Source organism: Leptodactylus fuscus, chromosome 6 (assembly GCF_031893055.1).
Source record: "Leptodactylus fuscus isolate aLepFus1 chromosome 6, aLepFus1.hap2, whole genome shotgun sequence".
In the NCBI taxonomy this organism is placed as follows: Eukaryota; Metazoa; Chordata; class Amphibia; order Anura; family Leptodactylidae; genus Leptodactylus; species Leptodactylus fuscus.
In genome coordinates, this window is record NC_134270.1 from 69,583,283 (window position 1) to 69,604,237 (window position 20,955).

Sequence of the window (20,955 nt, forward strand, 5' to 3'; positions counted from 1 at the left end):
CCAATTGTCTGTCTAGATGTTCTGCTGTATCCAGCTCTCCTGGCATTACCCGTAGAGGAAAAGACCGCTACTGCTATTATTTACCTATTATCTGTCATTTATTTAGCAAGGGCATATTCCACAGACTTGTCCATAGAATGCATTCATATTCATATCATTGTCTGTCTTTAGCTGAGCTCACAATCTGACTTCCCTATCTCAGTCACATAAGCCAGATACTGTCATCAGGAAGCAAAGTAACCTATTGGTTTTGGGTACCGACAGGTTATAAATTTGGCAATGACTTAACTATAATTCCTGGCCATGGTGAGATAAAGCAACCTTGCCTCCCAGCATATACACACATTACCAATAAATACTTTTTTATTAGTATAATGATACAACTATGTGTATTTCATATATATATATATATATATATATATATATATATATATATATATATAGTGGTATGGCCATTCATAGTACAGTATTAGGCTCTAGTGGTCATTGGTGGTAGAATGGATTTCCCACTCTGGGATTGTAGAAGGATATAACAGACACAGATGTGAATTAGAGAATATTACTTACAGGGAGGCAACAGACCTTGGCAGTCATGAAGTTATGAAATGTGACAACTAATGTGATGGTTCCAATATTCTTAGATGAGGCAAAAGGTTGCCTTGATCTGCAAAAATAATTTGGCACTTGATAACCGTGACAGCACTGGGCAGTACTGTCAGTGACCAACTGCTTCATCCCATGCCACCACTGTTCCATGGCTCAATGACGATTGTCGCAGGCTCATGCCAGTCTTCAAGCTCTGTGCTGTGGCGTCAGCAAAGGGACATGGGTCTGGCGTCAACTGTTGAAGCATATGTGGTGCAGTTCTCGGTGTACAGTCCTGGTGGAAGTGGGGTCCTGGCGCCCCACATTCAAATCGGCCCCGATTTGACCATCGAGAGCCCTGTATGACTCTGTGGAGGTGACGTGACGTCCTTTCATTGAACACTCGGGGTCGACCAGAGCGCCGGTTTACGCGGCTGCCAACGTTGTCTCTGCGATATTGCAGGTCCACCCAAGATACTGTTGACCTCGCAAACCCAAATTCCCGGGTAATCTCCAAAATGCTATGCCCCATGTGTCTTGCACTGATTATCATCCCATATTCAAAGTCTCTTAACTCGCGACATGCTGCCATGTTCACGAGACACTTGTCTATATCAGACTGCTCAGATATCCTGGCGACTCTAGCGCCATAGGCCACATTGCATCACACTGTTTAAGCATCATATCCGACACAACCGGCACTGGGACACGCCTTCCCGTGACTTTTGGCCACTGAGTGTACTAGTTAGCAACAGTGCCAAAATGCTAGTCTTGATTAATCCCCCACCCCAGACCCATTTTCAATGTCTCATAGACCTGTGACTGCTCTGTATTACAAAGTAAGCTCTTTCAGATAAGTAATAATCTCATTATGTCTCCTTATGAAATCAGAGGGATGGGGAGATACAGTTGGGTTCCTTGGGGTTCCATGGGTATTGAGCTTCTACAGATCTGTAATATAGCCTTGTTCATGAGCCATTACTCTTATTGGTCATGTGATTCAGACCAATATATATTATAAGCCGATGGCCGGCAAAATAATGGAGGGGGTGTACATCTCGCCCAGACTACTCAGGTGGACAAGATGAGAGAAAGTCCAGGAAGGGGCCACACGGTGGCTCAGTGGTTAGCACTGCAGCCTTGCAGCGCTGGAGTCCTGGTGTTCAAATCCCGCCATGGGCAAAAAACCATCTGCAAGGAGTTTGTATGTTCTCCCCGTGTTTGCATGGATTTCCATCCCATATTCCAAAAAAAGACATACTGATACGGAAAAATGTACATTGTGAGCTCTATGTGGGGCTCACAATCTACATTAAAAAAAAAAAAAAAGATGAGAGAAAGTCCAGGGATGACTTGTTGTCAGCAGACAGCTTTTGTCTGCTGAGCATTTTTTAGGAATGGCAGGTAGGATTGACAGTGGCACCTGTCATTCCACACCCCCTCCAGTCCGCACATTGTGGATGTTTCTGCAGCGTGTCAGCTACTGTGGATTGACCTCATCAGTGATGTTTAAAAGGTCAGCTCCAGCAGCAAGACTTTGGACAGAGCTGCACTGCAGAGCCAGCTGGAAGGTCACATTGTGGGAGCTGTGTCTTGTACCCTTCAATTTTGCTATTGAATCTGCTATCATAGGTGAGGTAACCTATTGATGTGTGTAGTTAGAGCCTAGCCGGGCAGGTATTTATCTTTGTAATGTTTTCTTTTGTTGCTGCACTACCGTTTTGTTTTGAGTGAATATAAAACTCTACTTTGGTTTAGGACTAAAGAATCTGGACTTGTGTGTCTATGCCACCCCACCTAGCAACCCCAGACCCTGACATTATATAATATTATTTATATTACCCTACCTGGCCATGACCTTACAAGATGTCATCTTGAATATAAATGAAAAATTAGAAGACAGGATCGTGTCTTTACTCAGTCAGTAGATTCTTGGACAGAATCCAGTCTAATTTAGTTTTTTATCAATACATCCATTAAATTATCATGTAAAATCTTGGTAATGTTGGTATATTGCAGTGATATCATTTCTCATGTTAGTTTCATTGTTGCATCTTTTTCATGCAGTTTGTATTATTGTTTTTTCACGATAGCAAAAGGTGAAAGAAGGGCTATCCTGTTCTGGTTTCAAGGTTTTGGATGGATTCCAATAGAGTTTTTCTGTAATATCCTGTATATGATAAAGTAACTGGAAAGTATTTGTTGTGCAGAGCAGTTACAGAGATTTTCTTATCAGAAATCAACATTTTTTGGTCCAATCACTGCTGGTCTAGCTATAGAAACCTCTACTGACATGGCATACACGTTCCTGAATAAGGACATAAATCTTATATTACACATAAATTCTGGCCATTTAGATGGTGGGTTCAGTGCACTTGAGTAGAATCCACTTTGTATCAGTGTCTCTCTTATCTAGCTCATTCTAAGCACTTGTCCACCTTTGTGACATTCAAGAATTGGTCCTCAAGAACCAAGTGGAAAAAACATAGATTTTATCCATAAGAAGGATTTTGAAATCCTATCATCAGTTTAAACTCAGTTGAGGGACAATTGGTTGATTGCCCTTGAGGGTCTCTTGAATAAAGGGGTTTTTCTGAGATTTGTATGTATACTAAGATAGTATAACTGCTTTAGGTGGCCACAATCACTGGTCATATGACCATTCTGCAGCTTAGTCCCATTCAAATGAATGTTACCAACTTGCGATACCAAGAACAAGCACCATAAGTGTTCAATCCACATATTTGAATGCATGACTTTTAGAATTTGTTCAAAACATGTATATATAAGGGTCAAACACCAAAATTGCAAGACTTTCCAAAAACATCACTAGAGAGAAGCCTGTACAAAAAAATCCACTTCTTTCATATATGTCCACAGATAAATGAGGCATTAAGCTGATACATATGGCATAATAAATGTATAAAAAAGGCCTCCAGAGTTATCACTAGTTGCAGAGAAAATTGTGCAATGTTATTTGATATGGCATTACATTATCCACATGTACATTTAGACTATACTTGATTGATGAGCCTTGTTTTTCCAGGCCTGGAAGTCTAAATAATGTAAAGTTCAAAGATACGTCTAGAATAATGATCTACAGATGACCTACAACTTTACTTCCTGGATTTCCCATAGTCTCACGAACTTTGAAGTTCCTTTAGGACCTACATATTTATCCTCTTCCTCTATAGTCCAATAAAGTAGTCTATTCATTTGTAATATGACATTTGGACCTCCTCATGATCCTCTAAAACCCTCATTAATGTTAGGTTAAGACTAATATATCTATTCTTTATCTTTTTTTATCTATTGATCTTCTGTCACATCAAGAGTTTGAGCCTAACTTTGTTCTTTGTCACCCTTGGCCTTCATCATTGTAATAGGGCTACGACATACATGTAGCAGTGAATGCGCACAATTCATTCAGCAAGTGCTATATCATTTCAGCGCTAGGTCTAATACTGGAGTCAAAAGAAGGATATTGTAGACAGCTTGGATCTTGTGGGAATTTGTGTTTGTGAGAAACGTTAAAGGCAAAATGGCTGTACAATCTGTCGCCATCAAACTATAGATGACCTTGTTGTTGCTATTGAATAGGATTGAATAACTGGAGATTCAACAATATAAGGACCCAAGATAGGACATGAAAAGGAACAAAGCTACAACACACACATTATGCTGAATGACATAGATTCATTAAATTATATTATATTGTATTTATAATTAAATTGTTAATTGGACATGGACAGTGACATAATTCCAAAATTCCTTGTTAGTATGTTCCAGTAGCTTCTACCACTTATGTAATGGTGCACTTAAAATAGAAGTTAGATACCAGATGTAGGTTTTGTTTATGGGGCTTGGAAAACTGGAAGGGTCTGACACAGAACCTACATATGCAGCAAAGGTTAACATGACCTATAATACATTAAGAACATTGTGTCACACTTTTTCAAGGGGTTTTCAGTGGCTTTTGTTGTCTTCTGAGATGGCATCTTGGTATACAAAGTTATCATGCTGCAGAAAGTCAAGTTAACTAGCGCTACATCTATATTCCTTCTGCTGCTGCTGCTGAACCTGGTATGTCAACGTAGCCAGAAATGGAGGAAACATGGGGTATGTACCCTGCGGCCTCCACCACCTTGGGTACCTAGATGATCATTCTGTGATCATGAAAACCCAAGATGAAGTAGAGCAGTGACATGCATAAATATCCCTTCTTAACTAAGTTCCCTGGTGGTCTAAGGTGTTAAATGTAACCTGTCTGGTCTTCTAGCCTTATCCTACCCTAGGCCACTGTGCAACTAAACAGACAACACAGGCCTGATGCTTTTATGTCAGGTTGGGCAGGAAAATCTCCCCTTATAGCTGAGGCCCCATGTTACAGAAATGCAGCTTTTTTTGTTGCAGATTTTGCTGCAGCCAGTGGATTGAGCAGAAGGGAGAAGTATAAGAGTTTCCTTTATATTTCCCATTCCTTTTGTAGACACTTTTGGCTTCCGAAACATGGGGCCTCAGACTAAAAGATGTTTCCCTGCACCTTTTAGACTAAGGCTCCGCATAGCAGGCTGCAGCGAAAAAGCTCTGCAGAAAAAAACACACTGGAAACGAATAAAAGTTTTTCCCACACCGATTTTTACAGAAGGAGGAAAACTGTACAGACTTTCTGCTATGCGGAAACCACCAGTGTTTTTGTAGGTATAATAGACATGCTGCCATTTCCAAAAACGCAAGTTTTGAAAATCGCAGCATTTCTACTGCAGGTATTTTTTGCAATGTATTGATGGGATTCGCTAGGGACTGTAAAATGCAGTGGAGTATCCAGAGAGTCCAAGACTAGGATGTAGATTATCCTTAAAGGTATCAGAGTGAATACTTAGTATGTTCCAAGCAAGAAATCTACAGTACTGTGTGAAGCTACAGGGCTGCAACTCCAACGCTTATAGAAAGCTTGTTGTCTACGCTCTATGGAACTAACAGGAAATTGCTGTTAATTACTTGTCCAAACTTCTTTAAGAAGTGGTGTAGTTGAGGACCAGGTGCCCTGTACATGCCTTTGGGTAGGTTGGTGCAACAAGTGGTGCAGTGACTATTGCCAGGTGACGTTACAGGATAACCCTAAAATATGTGGTTAATGTTGAGTTCCCACCACTGAGCAATATTCCCCCTTCTTTCTCATGAACACTGGTCTAGCATCAATATTCAATTTTTATGGAGATTAAATCTATAGGTAAAGTGTAAAATGGTTTAGAGGTGAGCATAGCTCGCTCTTGGTTCACACTAGCTGTCACTCTATGTTCGAGGGTTCCGTTCCCCATTCTGCTTGAAAAATGTGGTGAGAAAAGTCTTGCAAGCAGGACTTTTCTCTCCACATTTTTGGGCGGAAACCCAGTGGACCCCTTTATAGTCTATGTGGTCCTCAGGATTCCGCAGGTAACCGTTTTCCAAGAGGACTGGGTTTTTGTTTTTTCAAGTCAGCTTGGAAAACCCAAACACTAGTATGAACCTAACATCAGTCCTTTAGTATTTAAAAGGCTTTGGTTTTGTCTAGAAAGGGCACTTCTCTGGGGCATTGGTTATGTCTCATACTACATCTTATCTTCCTATACTTGACTGGGGCTAAGCTGAAAGGCCATACAGAACCAATGGATAAGTATAGTGGTGTTATTAGAACAAAAATAAGCTGAGAATTACATCTAACCTCAAATAACCACATTTAATTATTAAACAAGTAAGTGCAGTAATGTGAAAAAAAAATCCCGGCTTATTATTTCTTCTAAAAATCTTGTCTTTGTAAGATAAAAGAAGCATTATGATTGGTTTCCATTACCTATGTACCACTTCTGATAAATGTCCCTCAACAGCTTCAGCTTTAGACCAAGGCCATGTGTTACGTGAAAGCTGCATTTTACAATCCCAACAAAGTTCCCACAAAGCAGAAATGCAGTAGCCAGAAAAACCACAGCATTTTACAATACCAACAAAGTGAAGGAGATTTCACACTGCGGAAGAAAAAGAGCTGCAGAAAAGCTACGTTTCCAAAAACGCTTCCTTTTTCTGAATACAGCAGCATGTTCATTTTTCCTATATGTTGACTAGGTGAAGAAAAAAGCATCAAAAAAATCATTAAAAAATGCTGCATAAAAAAACACAGTTCGGCCTTTGCCTTAATCTCATCCAAAGATTGTTGGAAAAAATGCTGCTGAAAATGTAATACAGCATAAAAGCCGGGAAAAATTGAAGTGTTTTTGCTACATTTTTCAGGTACGTTTCTGCTGTGTCTAGTTGCGACACAACTCAGAAGATGTTTTGAGGTATAATAATAATAATAATATAATGAACAAGATATAATAATGCTACCACTACTAGAGTTTTCTGATAATATCCTATATATGGGTAAATTCCCAGTCTTTGCCCTGCAGTCTCATTATCCAAACTAAAATGGGCCAATCCTAGTAATAATATTGTATTACGAGATCTATTTGGCCAATACTTTTGGATAGTAAACGCCCAGGCTGGATCCTCACAGTAAACAATTTAGCTATTTTATTACAATTTTTTTTCCAAGTTTTGAAGTCCGTCACTTGTCAGATGTTACTTGGCTCATGTTGCAGCTCACTGTCAGACCTTTTTTACAATTTGCACATACTGACAACTGACATTTACCCCAATAAGACTTTCTGTGTTGTAGGGTTAAATCAAATAGCAGCTTGACAGTCTGGGAAACAGATGGATTACCATATTTTGAATTTATCTGCATTCAGATACAGAAAGATATGGAAATGATGTTTATACAACATGATTCAGTACTCCAGCTCTCATTTATCACAGTCAGACACCTGTCACATGAAACTCAAATATTTTCTGTGTTATTTGATAAATGCTTGCTTCCTGCTATGCCTTTACCACTACATCTGCTCCTATTACAGCGACTTCTATCAGTACTAAAACTACTGCAACCTTTTCTACTTCTAAGCACAGTTTAAAGGTGGTAGAATAGTAAGTTTATGCACAACTGCAAGCCTCTGGAGGATCCTAAACATTGAGGTTCGTGGTACACCAAAGCACACGTGTGGTACTGTGTGCGCATCTGTACACAGTACCACACGCTGGAGGATTAGATACATGCGTCTGCACACAGTACCACACGCTGGAGGATTAGATACGCACATCTTCACAAAGTACCACATGCCAGAGGATTAGATATGCGCATCTTCATACAGTACCACAACTATATTTGCACTTCTAGTTATTCACAGAATGGTATTGTTACTTGTACACAGGAAAGTTGATTATATGGTGGTGCCAACATTGTGCAACATATGTAAAACCAGCTCTGACTAAATCATCTGTCAGTACAAATTCTAAATGACTGTAAGGGAATTGATAGAAGAGCAATTCCCCAGTAGCTGCTGGGGAGGAGGGAGGAGAAAGGCAGTAAGCCCTAAGCTGAACCCTCCCCTATCCCTGCCTACTTGCCTCACTTCCCTAGGCGACACAAGACAACTGGGTGACAGTCCCCTCTTAAATATAAGTTATGAGATTGAACGTAGACAAGACAAACAACAACAAAGGGAGGTCAGCTAGCCAAGGGGTCGATACCAGTTGAGAAGCGCAGTACAGAATCAAAATTCGAGAGAATAGTCAAAAGTAAAGCCAGAGGTCAGGAATATGTATAGCAAGCACAAAGCAATAGCAAGCACCAAGGTGAATGTGTGCAAACAATAAATAGGAAGGAAGACACCACCCAGACCTCATAGGAAGATAAACAGTCAATCAACACTGGTAAGACTAAGATTAACTATTAGAGGGGCAGAGGGAAACCAAGGTGAAGGATATGAATGTGGTGGAAAATCAATTACAGAGGTGAAGGAATGGGACAATGTTCAGACAATACAAAAAGAACCCAAAGCAAGGAATCGCAGCAGGATATGTCTCCTGCGCCGCAGCATACGGCTGGAGGATGGCACCGAAGCCTGAATGGGCAAGGATGTTACAATGACATACATTATTTGATTGCTGCTGTACCCCTGATCAATCTGGCATTTTTTAAAAAATTCATCCAATCTTTCAAAACATATAGCTCCTGATAGGTTGTATGTAAATTAGCTCTTGTTCTCCAAGTGGGTGGTAGAAAATAAAAGGTTGCCATCCGCTTGGAAAACAAGGGTTAATTTACATACATACTTTAAGGATTATTAAAACACACAAAAAACTCACCCACAGAATATAGCATTGTATTATTTTAATGCACAAAGAAAGCCATAACATTTTATAAAACTGGCACAATTTTTTTTATTATTCCAATCCATTATGATTTTTTTTTACATCTTCTGAATATAATTGGTAGCATTATAAAGTGCAATTTTTCTGACAAAACACAAACCCTCATATGTCTGAGAATGTAAAAATAAAAAGTTATGGCTTGTGGAAAGCGGTGAGGAAAAAATACAAAAACACAAAACTGGAAAATGTCCCTTTTTTCAACGGGGTTAATAAATTTATGATGTATCCCATTTCAAAGTAACAATTCTTAAAAGGAGGTATATTCATTAATTCCATGAAGTCTACTACTACGATGTGAGATAATGATATTCAAGCTTTAGTGTTGTCAAGGCTATGTTCTCCAAGGTCTTATTCTCCAAGGTCTCAGGATATTCATGTCATATAGAGTCATATACAACTATTACTACTATTAATGCTAAAAATAATACTTGGCTGTTGTATGGTATATTTGTACAGTTCAGCATGTAGGTGATAAGATAATTCTTTAATAGTCCCACCATGGGGAAACTCAGTGTGTTACAGCAGCATGGATAATACAGTAATATATTACAAGAAAGAACAATTACAAGCTCATAGCAGATAGAAAGGATACTAGCAGTCACAGCAACTGAAAATAAAAAGAAAGACTCAGGATCATTTAGTTCTCTGTGCTGAGTGATCTTCACTTAGCCTGATGTTGATTATACAGCCTGACTGCGTTTGGGAGGAAGGATCTCCGATAGCGCTCCTACTCATATTTGGGATGAGGCAGTCGGTCACTGACAGTACTGCCCAGTGCTGTCAAAGTCTCATACATGGGATGGGAGTTGTTCTCCAGCGTGGAGGGGGCTCCCCAGGACAGAGCTGGACCTTCTAACGAGCCTGTCAAGTCTATTTCTGTCCCTGGCTGGCATGCTACTCCCCCAGCAGGCCACTCCGAAGAAGATGGCTGATGCTATCAGAGTTGAAAAAGGCCCTAAGAAGTGCCCCCTGGACTCCAAAGGCCCTCAACCAAAGGTGTTATAAGTGTTTTATTGCTTATCTCAGCTTCTGATAAAGCCAGGGCTATTATCTCTATGTGTAAACACACACTAACCCTCAGTGCTTTGTGTTCACATATTTGCATTTTATCTGATCTGCTCCAGGCACTGATGACAAACTGACATGAGCAAACACCTTTCATCTAAATTGGCAGTTTGCCAATTTTCAACATTGCCTGCAAAAGTTTGTCGCAAACAACAAGAGCTATGAAGGTAGCCTAAAGTCAGAGTGTTCTCCTCAAGCAGAGCTAACAGGGATCATCGACTACAACAACATACTCATTATATGGCGTCCCAGCGAGCTGCTGAGATGCCGGAACAATCACCGGCACAGCGCGAGGAATGAGTTCAGCAGCAGGCCAGATTCACAGCTGCCAAAATACCGGAGCAGGTGGCTCATCAACGCCAATAACAAACTCATTATATGATGTTCCAGCGAGGTGCTGAGATGCCGGAACAATCACAGGCACAGTGCAAGAAACAAGTTCAGCGACAGGCTAGCTTAGGAGCCAAAACGCTGCAGCATGCAGATCATCAATGACAACAACACGCTCATTATAAGCTGCTGAGATACCAGAAAAATCCCGAGCACAGCATGAGGAACGAGTTCAGCAGAAGGCCAACTTCACAGCTATCGATATGCCGAAGCAGGTGGATCATCAACACCAAAAACATGCTCATTATATGGCATCCCAGCTAGCTGCTGAGATGCCGGAACAATCACAGGCACGGTGTGAGGAACAAGGTCAGCAGCAGGACAGCTTGAATGCTACTGAAATGCCGGAGCAGGAAAACCATCGACGGCAGCAATTTGATGAATATAGGCGGATCATTGACGCCAATAACCCGCAGACGAAGTCGCGGGCAGAGGCTAGTTTTTATATAATACAAATATTTCAGGAATTCTGTTACATCCCTGAAGCATCTAATCCCTTAGTACGGCGCATGTCGGGTCTGTAACTATGGCGACCGCCCGGGAGCCGGGCGGCCGCCATAGCCGCCGGGTGTCTACTGCTTTAAGCAGTAGACAACCGGCTCCAATGCCTCCGATCGGTCCCCGGACCGATCGGAGGCATTAACCCCTCCGGCGCCGCGGTCAGAGGCGCCGGAGGCGCCATTTTCCCGGCGGCGCATGGGCGCCGCCATTTTGGCCGGGATCGCCGGCTCCTGAAACATGCTCCAGGGCTGATGTCCCGTTGCCATGACAGCCGGGAGCCTTGTACAGGCTCCCAGGCTTGTCTGCAAATCCTCTCTTTTGCAGGCTGGTCTATGCAGCCTGCAAAACAAAGGATGCTTTTTTGCAATGCATTGCAATGCATTAGCATTGTAATGCATTGCATTAGTGATCAGACCCCCTGGGGTTCAACAGGGGGTCTAATAAATGCAAAAAAAAAAGTTAAAAAAAATATAAAAAAAATATAAAAAGAATTAAAAGTTCAAATCACCCCCCTTTCCCTAGAACACATATAAAAGTAGTTAAAAACTGTGAAACATATACATGTTAGGTATCCCCGCATCCGAAATCGCCCGCTCTACAAATCTATAAAAATATTTTTCCTGTTTGGTAAACGCCGTAGCGGGAAAAATAGTCGAAAGTGCCAAACCGCCGTTTTTTCACTGTTTTGATTCTGATAAAAATTTTAATAAAAAGTGATCAAAGCAATAACATTTCCCGAAAATGGTAGAACTAAAAAGTACACCCGGCCCCGCAAAAAAAGACGCCCTATGCATCCCCGTACACTTACGTATAAAAAAGTCACGGCCGTCGGAATATGGCGACTTTTAGAAAAAAAAATTTTTAACACAGTTTTGGAATTTTTTTTAGGGGTCAAAATGTAAATAAAACCATATGAATTTGGTATCCCTGGAACCGTACCGAAACACAGAATATAGGGGACATGTCATTTTGGCTGCACAGTGAACGCCGTAAAACCAAAGCCCGTAAGAAAGTCGCAGAAATGCATTTTTTCTTCAAATCCACCGCATTCTGAATTTTTTTCCTGCTTCCCAGTACATTATATAGAATAATTAATGGTAGCATCATGAAGAAAAATTTTTCCCGCAAAAATTAAGACCTCATATGGCTCTGGGAGCGGAGAAATAAAAAAGTTATGGGGTTTAGAAGGAGGGGAGTTAAAAAACGAAAAACGAAAATCAAAAAATGCCATCGGCGGGAAGGGGTTAAGTAGATATTATTCCATTTCCAATTGAAGATGTGCAGCGGTGTCTTCTATAAAGTGGAGCATGTCGTATAATTAGAAGAAACATCGCTTGGATGAAAAGAGAGAGCCTTTGGGTGCAGAGATTATCTTATGACTTCCACAATACAATGCTGACCCACTTTAACTGCAGACAGCTTTGATACACAACCTCAGAGTACAATTATATATGCTGTAGTTGTCAGATACAGTCCCTATTTACATTCATAGATATGATGGCTATTTTGGGTGATTTAGTGGGTGACCTCACTGTCTGTTCTTACTCAGCGCTCCAGGCATCCCATTAAATAATGTGTTAAGTCTGAGTCATACAAAATAAGCATTACTTATTCTCAGAGTCATTCCCTTGAAATCAACATGCAGAGATATAATCTATTAAATCATTCTGACATGGAGACATAGGCACTTAGAAATGTTCTACATTTGGCAATGCACCAAGTCTGAAAGTATACCTGTTGTTCCATTTGACTTTTGTACATAAGAAGTAACACTATATCTGGTCATCAATCATATTACTTATATTCTGCGATTTCTAGCAGGTTCCTTTCTGCAAGTTGAAGTTTGTAGTTCTCAATGAGCTAGTAGGTGCAGACCAGTTGCCATACACTGCGCACAGTGAGTACAGGAGAATCTGCTCTATAAATGTCTCACACATGCAGAACATATATATAGAAGTGCTGACATACTGATGTGAGGAAAGTGCTTTGACTATCATAAAATGTTTCTATTCAGTTCTAGCATCAGTCTAAGGCCTAGTCAAGGGGTATTTGCTGAGGCCTGGTTCACATTTTCATTCGATATTCCATTCGGGGATTCCACTTGGGGAGCCCACCGAACAAAATACCAAATGCATTAAAAAAGTGGTGAGCAATGAAAGCACCCAAACACCATAGACTATAATGGGGTCTGTGTATTTTCTGCACGGTGTCCGCACGAATCATGCGGAGAGAAAAGTACTTCAAGCACTACTTTCTTCTCTGCATGACTCGTGTGGAGACCGTGGGGAAAACACACAGACCCCATTATAGTCTATGGGGTCTGTGTGCTTTCATTGCTCAACCTCTTTTTAATGCATTTGGTATTCCGTTCGGGGGGTCCCCAAGCGGACTCCCCGAATGGAATACCAAACACAGATGTGAACCAGGTCTAATCATGCCTTTTTTTAAAATCTTCTGCACACTCCTACGACTCCCCTCTCCATAGACTTCTAAAGCCATGGGTAGTCTGAGTGATATGACATACAGTGTGTCTTGAGAAGGATGAAGAAGTAATTTTCACAGTGAAAGTTGGATTGTCAGAGTAAAGGGGCATAAGAATACAGGCTAATAAAAACAGAATGATGCAAAGTATATGATGTGAAGTGAACACAAATAGTATACTTTCCAAAAGAAGAACTGTCTTTTTTCTAGTAGATACCAGTTTGGGCGTTTTCTTGGATTTGTCTCTGTAGTCCCACTGACTATTCCCAAATGTTCCACTTTATGCCCCAATTCTAAATGGTAAGCAGAGGCACTGTATGTTATTGCCTCTCATTTTTAAGAGGGGATATCTCTATTTGTTATACTCATCACCTTGCTTCAGCCCAACCCTTCGTTTTTGTCATTTGGTAGTTTGCAAAAAGGAACAATTTTCTTTTAAAAAACATTAATTGAATTCCCTTTAGTAAGGGGGCGGCATCGAGCGGTGTAACAGTATTTATCTTTCTCTTGTAATTTTTTTTAGAAACTCTGGTTATGCCCCGGTAATTCACCTGCTCCGATTTCTGAACACTGAATGTAGCAACAATTGTAACTATTTATACAAATAGCAAACAGACCAACAGTTTTTTGTGTAATTTTACAGGAAACACTTTTGTGCTAATTTGCATTACAAGGGTTTTTGCTGTTTAGGATGTATAAAATAAATTTTGATCTTCTATGCAACAGACTTCTTCATTCTGCATAGATTTCTTTGTTCTCAGTAGTGATGAGAGCCTAGTTCTGATAGGTCATCTCCAACAGAATACAATGTGTTTATAGCACAGCATACACTGGAAATATTCATCATATTTCTGCAAAAATGTCACTAAGAGAATTAATATACAATTAAACATAAGAGATGACTGTCAAATTTATGTTTGACACTTTTTCTCAGCAATATGTGCTAAGATTCAGCTCATTCATCTGCTTCCCCTTGTTTTGTACAAAGTATTTGCTTATTTTCCATCAAAATCCTGTTTTTTAATATTTGATGAAAGATTATGCTCATTAATTTCATAAATATAGTGTGACATATGGTGGGATCATCTTATATCCATCTGCTGCCCTTCCCTGTTACAGACTCTGTTAGTATTTTCCAGACACTGCCTACATGGACGACTCATTGACATCACAGTTTTAGTTGGTTGCTGTTGTCATGTGATCTTAGTCAGCCTGCTTTAAAGAGGACCTTTCACCACTTTTGGGCACATGCAGTGTTATATACTGCCAGAAAGCCGACAGTGCGCTGAATTCAGCGCACTGTCGGCTTTCCCGATCCGTGCCCGGTGTAAAGAGCTTACGGTGCCGGTACCGTAGTGCTCTATGGTCAGAAGGGCGTTTCTGACCATTAGCCAGAGACGTCCTTCTGCCTCGCGGCGCCAATCGCGCTGTGCTGTGGAGCCGGGAGGAACTCCCCCCTCCCTCTGCTGCTAATAGTCGTCTATGGACGAGCTGTGTGAGCAGAGGGAGGGGGCGTTCCTCCCGGCTCTCACAGCACAGCGCGATTGGCGCCGCGAGGCAGAAGGACGTCTCTGGCTAATGGTCAGAAACGCCCTTCTGACCATAGAGCACTACGGTACCGGCACCGTAAGCTCTTTACACCGGGCACGGATCGGGAAAGCTGACAGTGCGCTGAATTCAGCGCACTGTCGGCTTTCTGGCAGTATATAACACTGCATGTGCCCAAAAGTGGTGAAAGGTCCTCTTTAAAGAGGGTCAGTCCTCAGGATCTTTGTTCCTGTAATCTACTTGAGCAAGGTGTAAGCAACCAGGCAGACATGGCAGATGAACAGAACAAAAACTTTTACTCATGATAAGGTGGCAACATAATGTTTACAAAAAATCTCACATGAGGCAAATTCTTAATGCTACCCTTCCTTGGGGTGGTGGTTCACTTGATCAGTACAACTTTACCCCTTCGCTATTACTACCACATAGCATATAATCCACTTGGATAACTAGTAGGTTCACAACAGCATGCTGAACGGAGCTACTTTAGAATGTGTTCCACCTGACTTTGACTAGTTCAGCCCTTCAATCTGTCCCATTACATATACGTACTTCATATTATTTTACCTTGTGGTATATGTGTGTATTACACATAGCACAAAATTACTGTCTGTCCCACCAGATATCTGCAAAGGGAGTACACACATGTATCCACACTGGCAGTTTTACCATCATATGTGGTGTTACAGGAACAGGACCAACAGAAACACCTGTCATCAGGTCAAGTTAGATGGGGAGGGGCTCCAAAAATCAAACCTCTTACATGCTTATAATGGTCAGCTATACATGAGTTTCAGTACTGTAGTATTGACCATTTATGTAAATGTTATCTAAAATAATTGTTCACTTTGGGTAAATCCTTGTTAAAAGAGTTCTCAAACAATAAGCTTGTCACCAAGAGTCTGATTTTCCTACAGCTCCTCCAGAGGAGAAACAAAGCATTACAGCATTACAGTCCTCCAGTGTAAGTGTTATTTTTTTGTAACCTTATTCTTACCTATTGGATGGAGGTCTTGAAAATTGAACTTTTATAAAACTATTATAAAAATGTGCCCCGTAACCATTTCTTGGTTCTATATTAGGTTGTAATTCAATACATATGTGATATGTATAAAGAATATTTATGTGACTTACTACATCTTCACCTAGAAATGTGTGAGACGACAGGCGGTATAAGTGTGCAGCTGACAACTTATTTATCTAATTGGAGTTGATAATTTGGAACTTCCAGGCTGCACAGATGTTTTAGATGTTTTTAATTAAAACTACGTAGCTGCTATGTCATTATATATTTCATACTAACAGCAGAAATCTCACTTCTCTATAACCTTGATATATCTAGTCAAATATCTGGTCAAAACTTAAAGGAGATTTTCCATGAACATTTATCATCTATCTACAAGATAGTGTAAGCCGATGGCTGGTCAGGTAATGGAGGGGGTGTACATCTCACCCAGACTACTAAGGTGGGTGAGATGAGAAAACTCCAGAAAGAACATTTCTCAGCAGATAACTTTTGTCTGCTGAAGATTATTTCAGAGTTCCGGTTACTGGGCTGGATTTTTAGGAATGGCAGGTAGGGTTGTAGTGGGACCTGTCATTCCACCCCCCTCCAGTCCACACTTTGGGGATGTTCCTGCAGCGACTCAGCTGTTGAGAGTCTCCTCGTCAAGGAGGTTTGAGAAATCAGCTCCAGCAGCAGACTGGGGGCGGCACAGCTTGGCTGGAGTGTCAAAGAGAGAGGTCGTTTTTTGGAGCTGTGCCCTGAATTATTCAACTGGCTTTTGATTTCTGCTATTATAGGTGAGGTAACCTATTCTATGTTTAGTTAGAGTCGAGCTGGGCAGGTATTTATGTTTGTATTGTTTCCTTTTGTTGATGCATTACCTTTTTTTTCAGTGAAAATAAAACTCTACTTTTGTTTTGGACTAATGAAGCTGGACTTGTGTGTCTATGCCAGCCCACCTAGCAACCCCAGACCCTAACAATAGATAATGCTCATTAAGACCCGACTGCTGTGACACCCAGCAAATATGAAACTGGGGCTCCTGATTTCTCTATGTGAATGGATAATTTCATATTATGAAAAAAAGCCATAATTTTTCATAAGTAAAAATTAATTAGGATTTCTGAGGACCCTTGAGGCTGACGTCCCACCTTGCGTTTTGTGCCACATTTTGTTATGGTTTTTTTGAGCCAAAGTCAGGAGTGGCTTTCAAAGGAATGGAAAATATTAAGAAAGCACCTAGACATTTCCCTTCTATTAAATGCACTCCTAACTTGGCTTAAAACCTGGATCAAAAAAACGCGGCAAAATCTGCAAAAACAAATTCTGCAACATGGGGTTTCAGCCTTAAATTGTTTTTTCATAGAGTTCTTTTACAAAGGTACTCCTGAAAAAGCTCTTTAAAGTGTTTTTCCCATTTTGGCAGCTTATGCCCTAGTCACACGATAAAACATAACTTGTAGATCAGCTACCTTAACTGACCCCTGCACAGTATGATGTGCCATTTACATATAGTACAGTCCTATGAAAAAGTTTGGGCACCCCTATTAATCTTAATCATTTTTAGTTCTAAATATTTTGGTGTTTGCAGCAGCCATTTCAGTTTGATATATCTAATAACTGATGGACACAGTAATATTTCAGGATTGAAATGAGGTTTATTGTACTAACAGAAAATGCGCAATATGCATTAAACCAAAATTTGACCGGTGCAAAAATATGGGCACCTCAACAGAAAAGTGACATTAATATTTAGTACATCCTCCTTTTGCAAAGATAACAGCCTCTAGTCGCTTCCTGTAGCTTTTAATCAGTTCCTGGATCCTGGATGAAGGTATTTTGGACCATTTCTTTCTACAAAACAATTCAAGTTCAGTTAAGTCTGATGGTCGCCGAACATGGACAGCCCGCTCTCAAATGATCTGAAAACAAAGATTGTTCAACATAGTTGTTCAGGGGAAGGACACAAAACGTTGTCTCAGAGATTTAACCTGTCAGTTTCCACTGTGAGGAACATAGTAAGGAAATGGAAGACCACAGGGACAGTTCTTGTTAAGCCCAGAAGTGGCAGGCCAAGAAAAATATCAGAAAGGCAGAGAAGAAGAATGGTGAGAACAGTCAAGGACAATCCACAGACCACCTCCAAAGAGCTGCAGCATCATCTTGCTGCAGATGGTGTCACTGTGCATCGGTCAACAATACAGCGCAATTTGCACAAGGAGAAGCTGTATGGGAGAGTGATGAGAAAGAAGCCGTTTCTGCAAGCACGCCACAAACAGAGTCACCTGAGGTATGCAAAAGCACATTTGGAGAAGCCAACTTCATTTTGGAAACAAAGATTGAGTTGTTTGGTTATAAAAAAAAGGCATTATGCATGGTGTCCAAAAAGAAACAGCATTCCAAGAAAAACACTTGCTACCCACTGTAAAATTTGGTGGAGGTTCCATCATGCTTTGGGGCTGTGTGGCCAATGCCGGCACCAGGAATCTTGTTAAAGTTGAGGGTCGCATGGATTCCACTCAGTATCAGCAGATTCTTGAGAATAATGTTCAAGAATCAGTGACGAAGTTGAAGTTACGCCGGGGATGGATATTTCAGCAAGACAATGATCCAAAACTGCTCCAAATCAACTCAGGCATTCATGCAGAGGAACAATTACAATGTTCTGGAATGGCCATCCCAGTCCCCAGACCTGAATATCATTGAACATCTGTGGGATGATTTGAAGCGGGCTGTCCATGCTCGGCGACCATCTAACTTAACTGAACTTGAATTGTTTGTCCAAAATACCTTTATCCAGGATCCAGGAACTGATTAAAAGCTACAGGAAGCGACTAGAGGCTGTTATCTTTGCAAAAGGAGGATGTACTAAATATTAATGTCACTTTTCTGTTGAGGTGCCCATACTTTTGCACCGGTCAAATTTTGGTTTAATGCATATTGCACATTTTCTGTTAGTACAATAAACCTCATTTCAATCCTGAAATATTACTGTGTCCATCAGTTATTAGATATATCAAACTGAAATGGCTGCTGCAAATACCAAAATATTTAGAACTAAAAATGATTAAGATTAATAGGGGTGCCCAAACTTTTTCATAGGACTGTATAATGTCCCACAGTGGCCTTTTCACCAAGCATAATGTGAGATATATACAGAGAAAGATCCACCACACAAAAATTTGGATATTACCTAGTGTCAGACTAGCAGTTTACAGGTCCTGTAATCTGACACTAGAGTGGGACCATGTTTCTCAGAGGTGTGTTTCTGGTGGGACACTTATTGTAGTGCACCTCAGATAGCAAGAAGAAGGGAGGTCCTACTCTCCATATACATGAGTCCCCCTGCGAACTTCCGGTTGGCACATGCGCAATGGAAGGGCGGCAAGAAGACTTCCTGTTCCTTAGTGAATTAACCAGGGCTGGGTATGTACTTCAGGGTATGGTCCTCGGGTTACGACGAGCCTGCTGCAGAACCTCATTTTCTGAATGCTATACAGTGTATAGCATTCGGCAAATGAAGGCTGATTGTGTAGCAGGCTCGTCCTTGCTACAAGCAGGTAAGTATGCTGTTACCAGTTGACTTTTTCTCATTGAAATGAATAGACCAGCGTTGATTGGCCAGTGGCCAGTGATTTGGCCAATCAACGCTGGTTCTGCCAGAGGCTCGTCTGAGGAGGCGGAGTCTAACATCGGACTATTCATTCCAATGAGAAAAACTCTTGCCTGCCTGTAGCAAGGACGTGCCTGCTGCAGAATCAGTGTTCATTTGCCGAATGCTATACATATATATAGCATTCGGCAAATGAATATATATACTGTATAGCATTTAGCAAATGAGGTTCTGCAGCAGGCTCGTCGTAACCACGAAACAGTATGCCTATACCCCTGCTAGACATGGCAAACTCTCAAAACCGGAAAGAGATCTTCGACCGGAAATAGGAAGGGCGGGACTTAATCCTTTGTTATTGTTGTCAAAGGGGGACTCATGTATTGATGCATGTCCCTTATGATTACAGGTAGAGTGATTAATTGCTGCAGCCATGTTGTTGTTATATTCTCATATTGTATTGTTCAGTATATGTTGATACAGTCACTGATGTTAGGAATGACTGAGAACTTGATGCTAATGTATAACTACTAGATAGTATGTAAGGACACTTATTGTAGTGCACCAAAGATAGCAAGAAGAAGGGAGGTCCTACTCTCCATATTGATGCATATCCCTTATGATTACAGATAAAGTGAATAAAGAATATAACCCCCCCCAACCACACCAGTGTTAGTTCATTAGGTGTGCAACAATAATGTCCCATAGTGGCACCCATACAGTATAATGTCCCACATTGTTCCCTTAACACAGTATAATGTCCTATAGTGGCCTCCATACAGTATAATGTCTCACAGTGGCCACTCCACACAGTATAATGTCCCACAGTAGCCTCAATACAGTATAATGTCCCATAGTGGCCCCACCACACTGTATAGTACCCCATAGTGACCTCTATACAATATCATTGTTTTGGAGTTCACCACCCACAAACTATTACTATACTCTGGGATCTGAAGAGAATTTCTCCTCAGCTTTCTAAAAAGAAATACATGTATGTAAAATTGGTCCATCAAGAATAATGTACCTGCTCCTGATGTGTATACTAGTAAATGCCTATGATATTGTATAATGCAAGGTATATAGTAACATCATTTTTCCTAGATCATTGGTTCTGAATCCTAAATACTATATTCTCTTCTTTTCTCTAGGCCCTTCTTTTCTTAGCTGGCATTGCAGGACTTTGCCTGGCCATCAGCCTTGTCTTAATCTGTGTCTACTTAATCAGATTCTGCTGCTGCAGTCCTCAGGAAGAAGATGACTCTAAGAGCAATCGTGTCTGTTGCATCACCTGGAGTTGTGTTGCCGCTGTCATCATATGCTGGTCAGTCTCCAAAACTATCTATTATATGGAATTGAAACAGTCTTATAGTAAATTAGATTAAATAAGAGAACATTTCTGGTGCAATAGTGTAAAATATATATAAATAATGCAATAATAATGGGACCACCAAGGTGCTAGTTCATGTTATTGTTTGAT

General features: G+C 40.7%; 1 protein-coding gene across 1 annotated transcript in view; it reads left to right on the top strand.

Annotated features, from left to right (window-relative positions):
• The window catches only part of TTYH1 (tweety family member 1), a 151,284-nt gene that overhangs the window by 21,725 nt on the left and 108,604 nt on the right, over positions 1–20,955 (top strand). Inside the window, exon 2 of the mRNA XM_075280197.1 lies at positions 20,627–20,799. Coding sequence (XP_075136298.1) covers positions 20,627–20,799 — 173 coding nt within the window. The remainder of the gene's footprint in view (positions 1–20,626; positions 20,800–20,955) is intronic.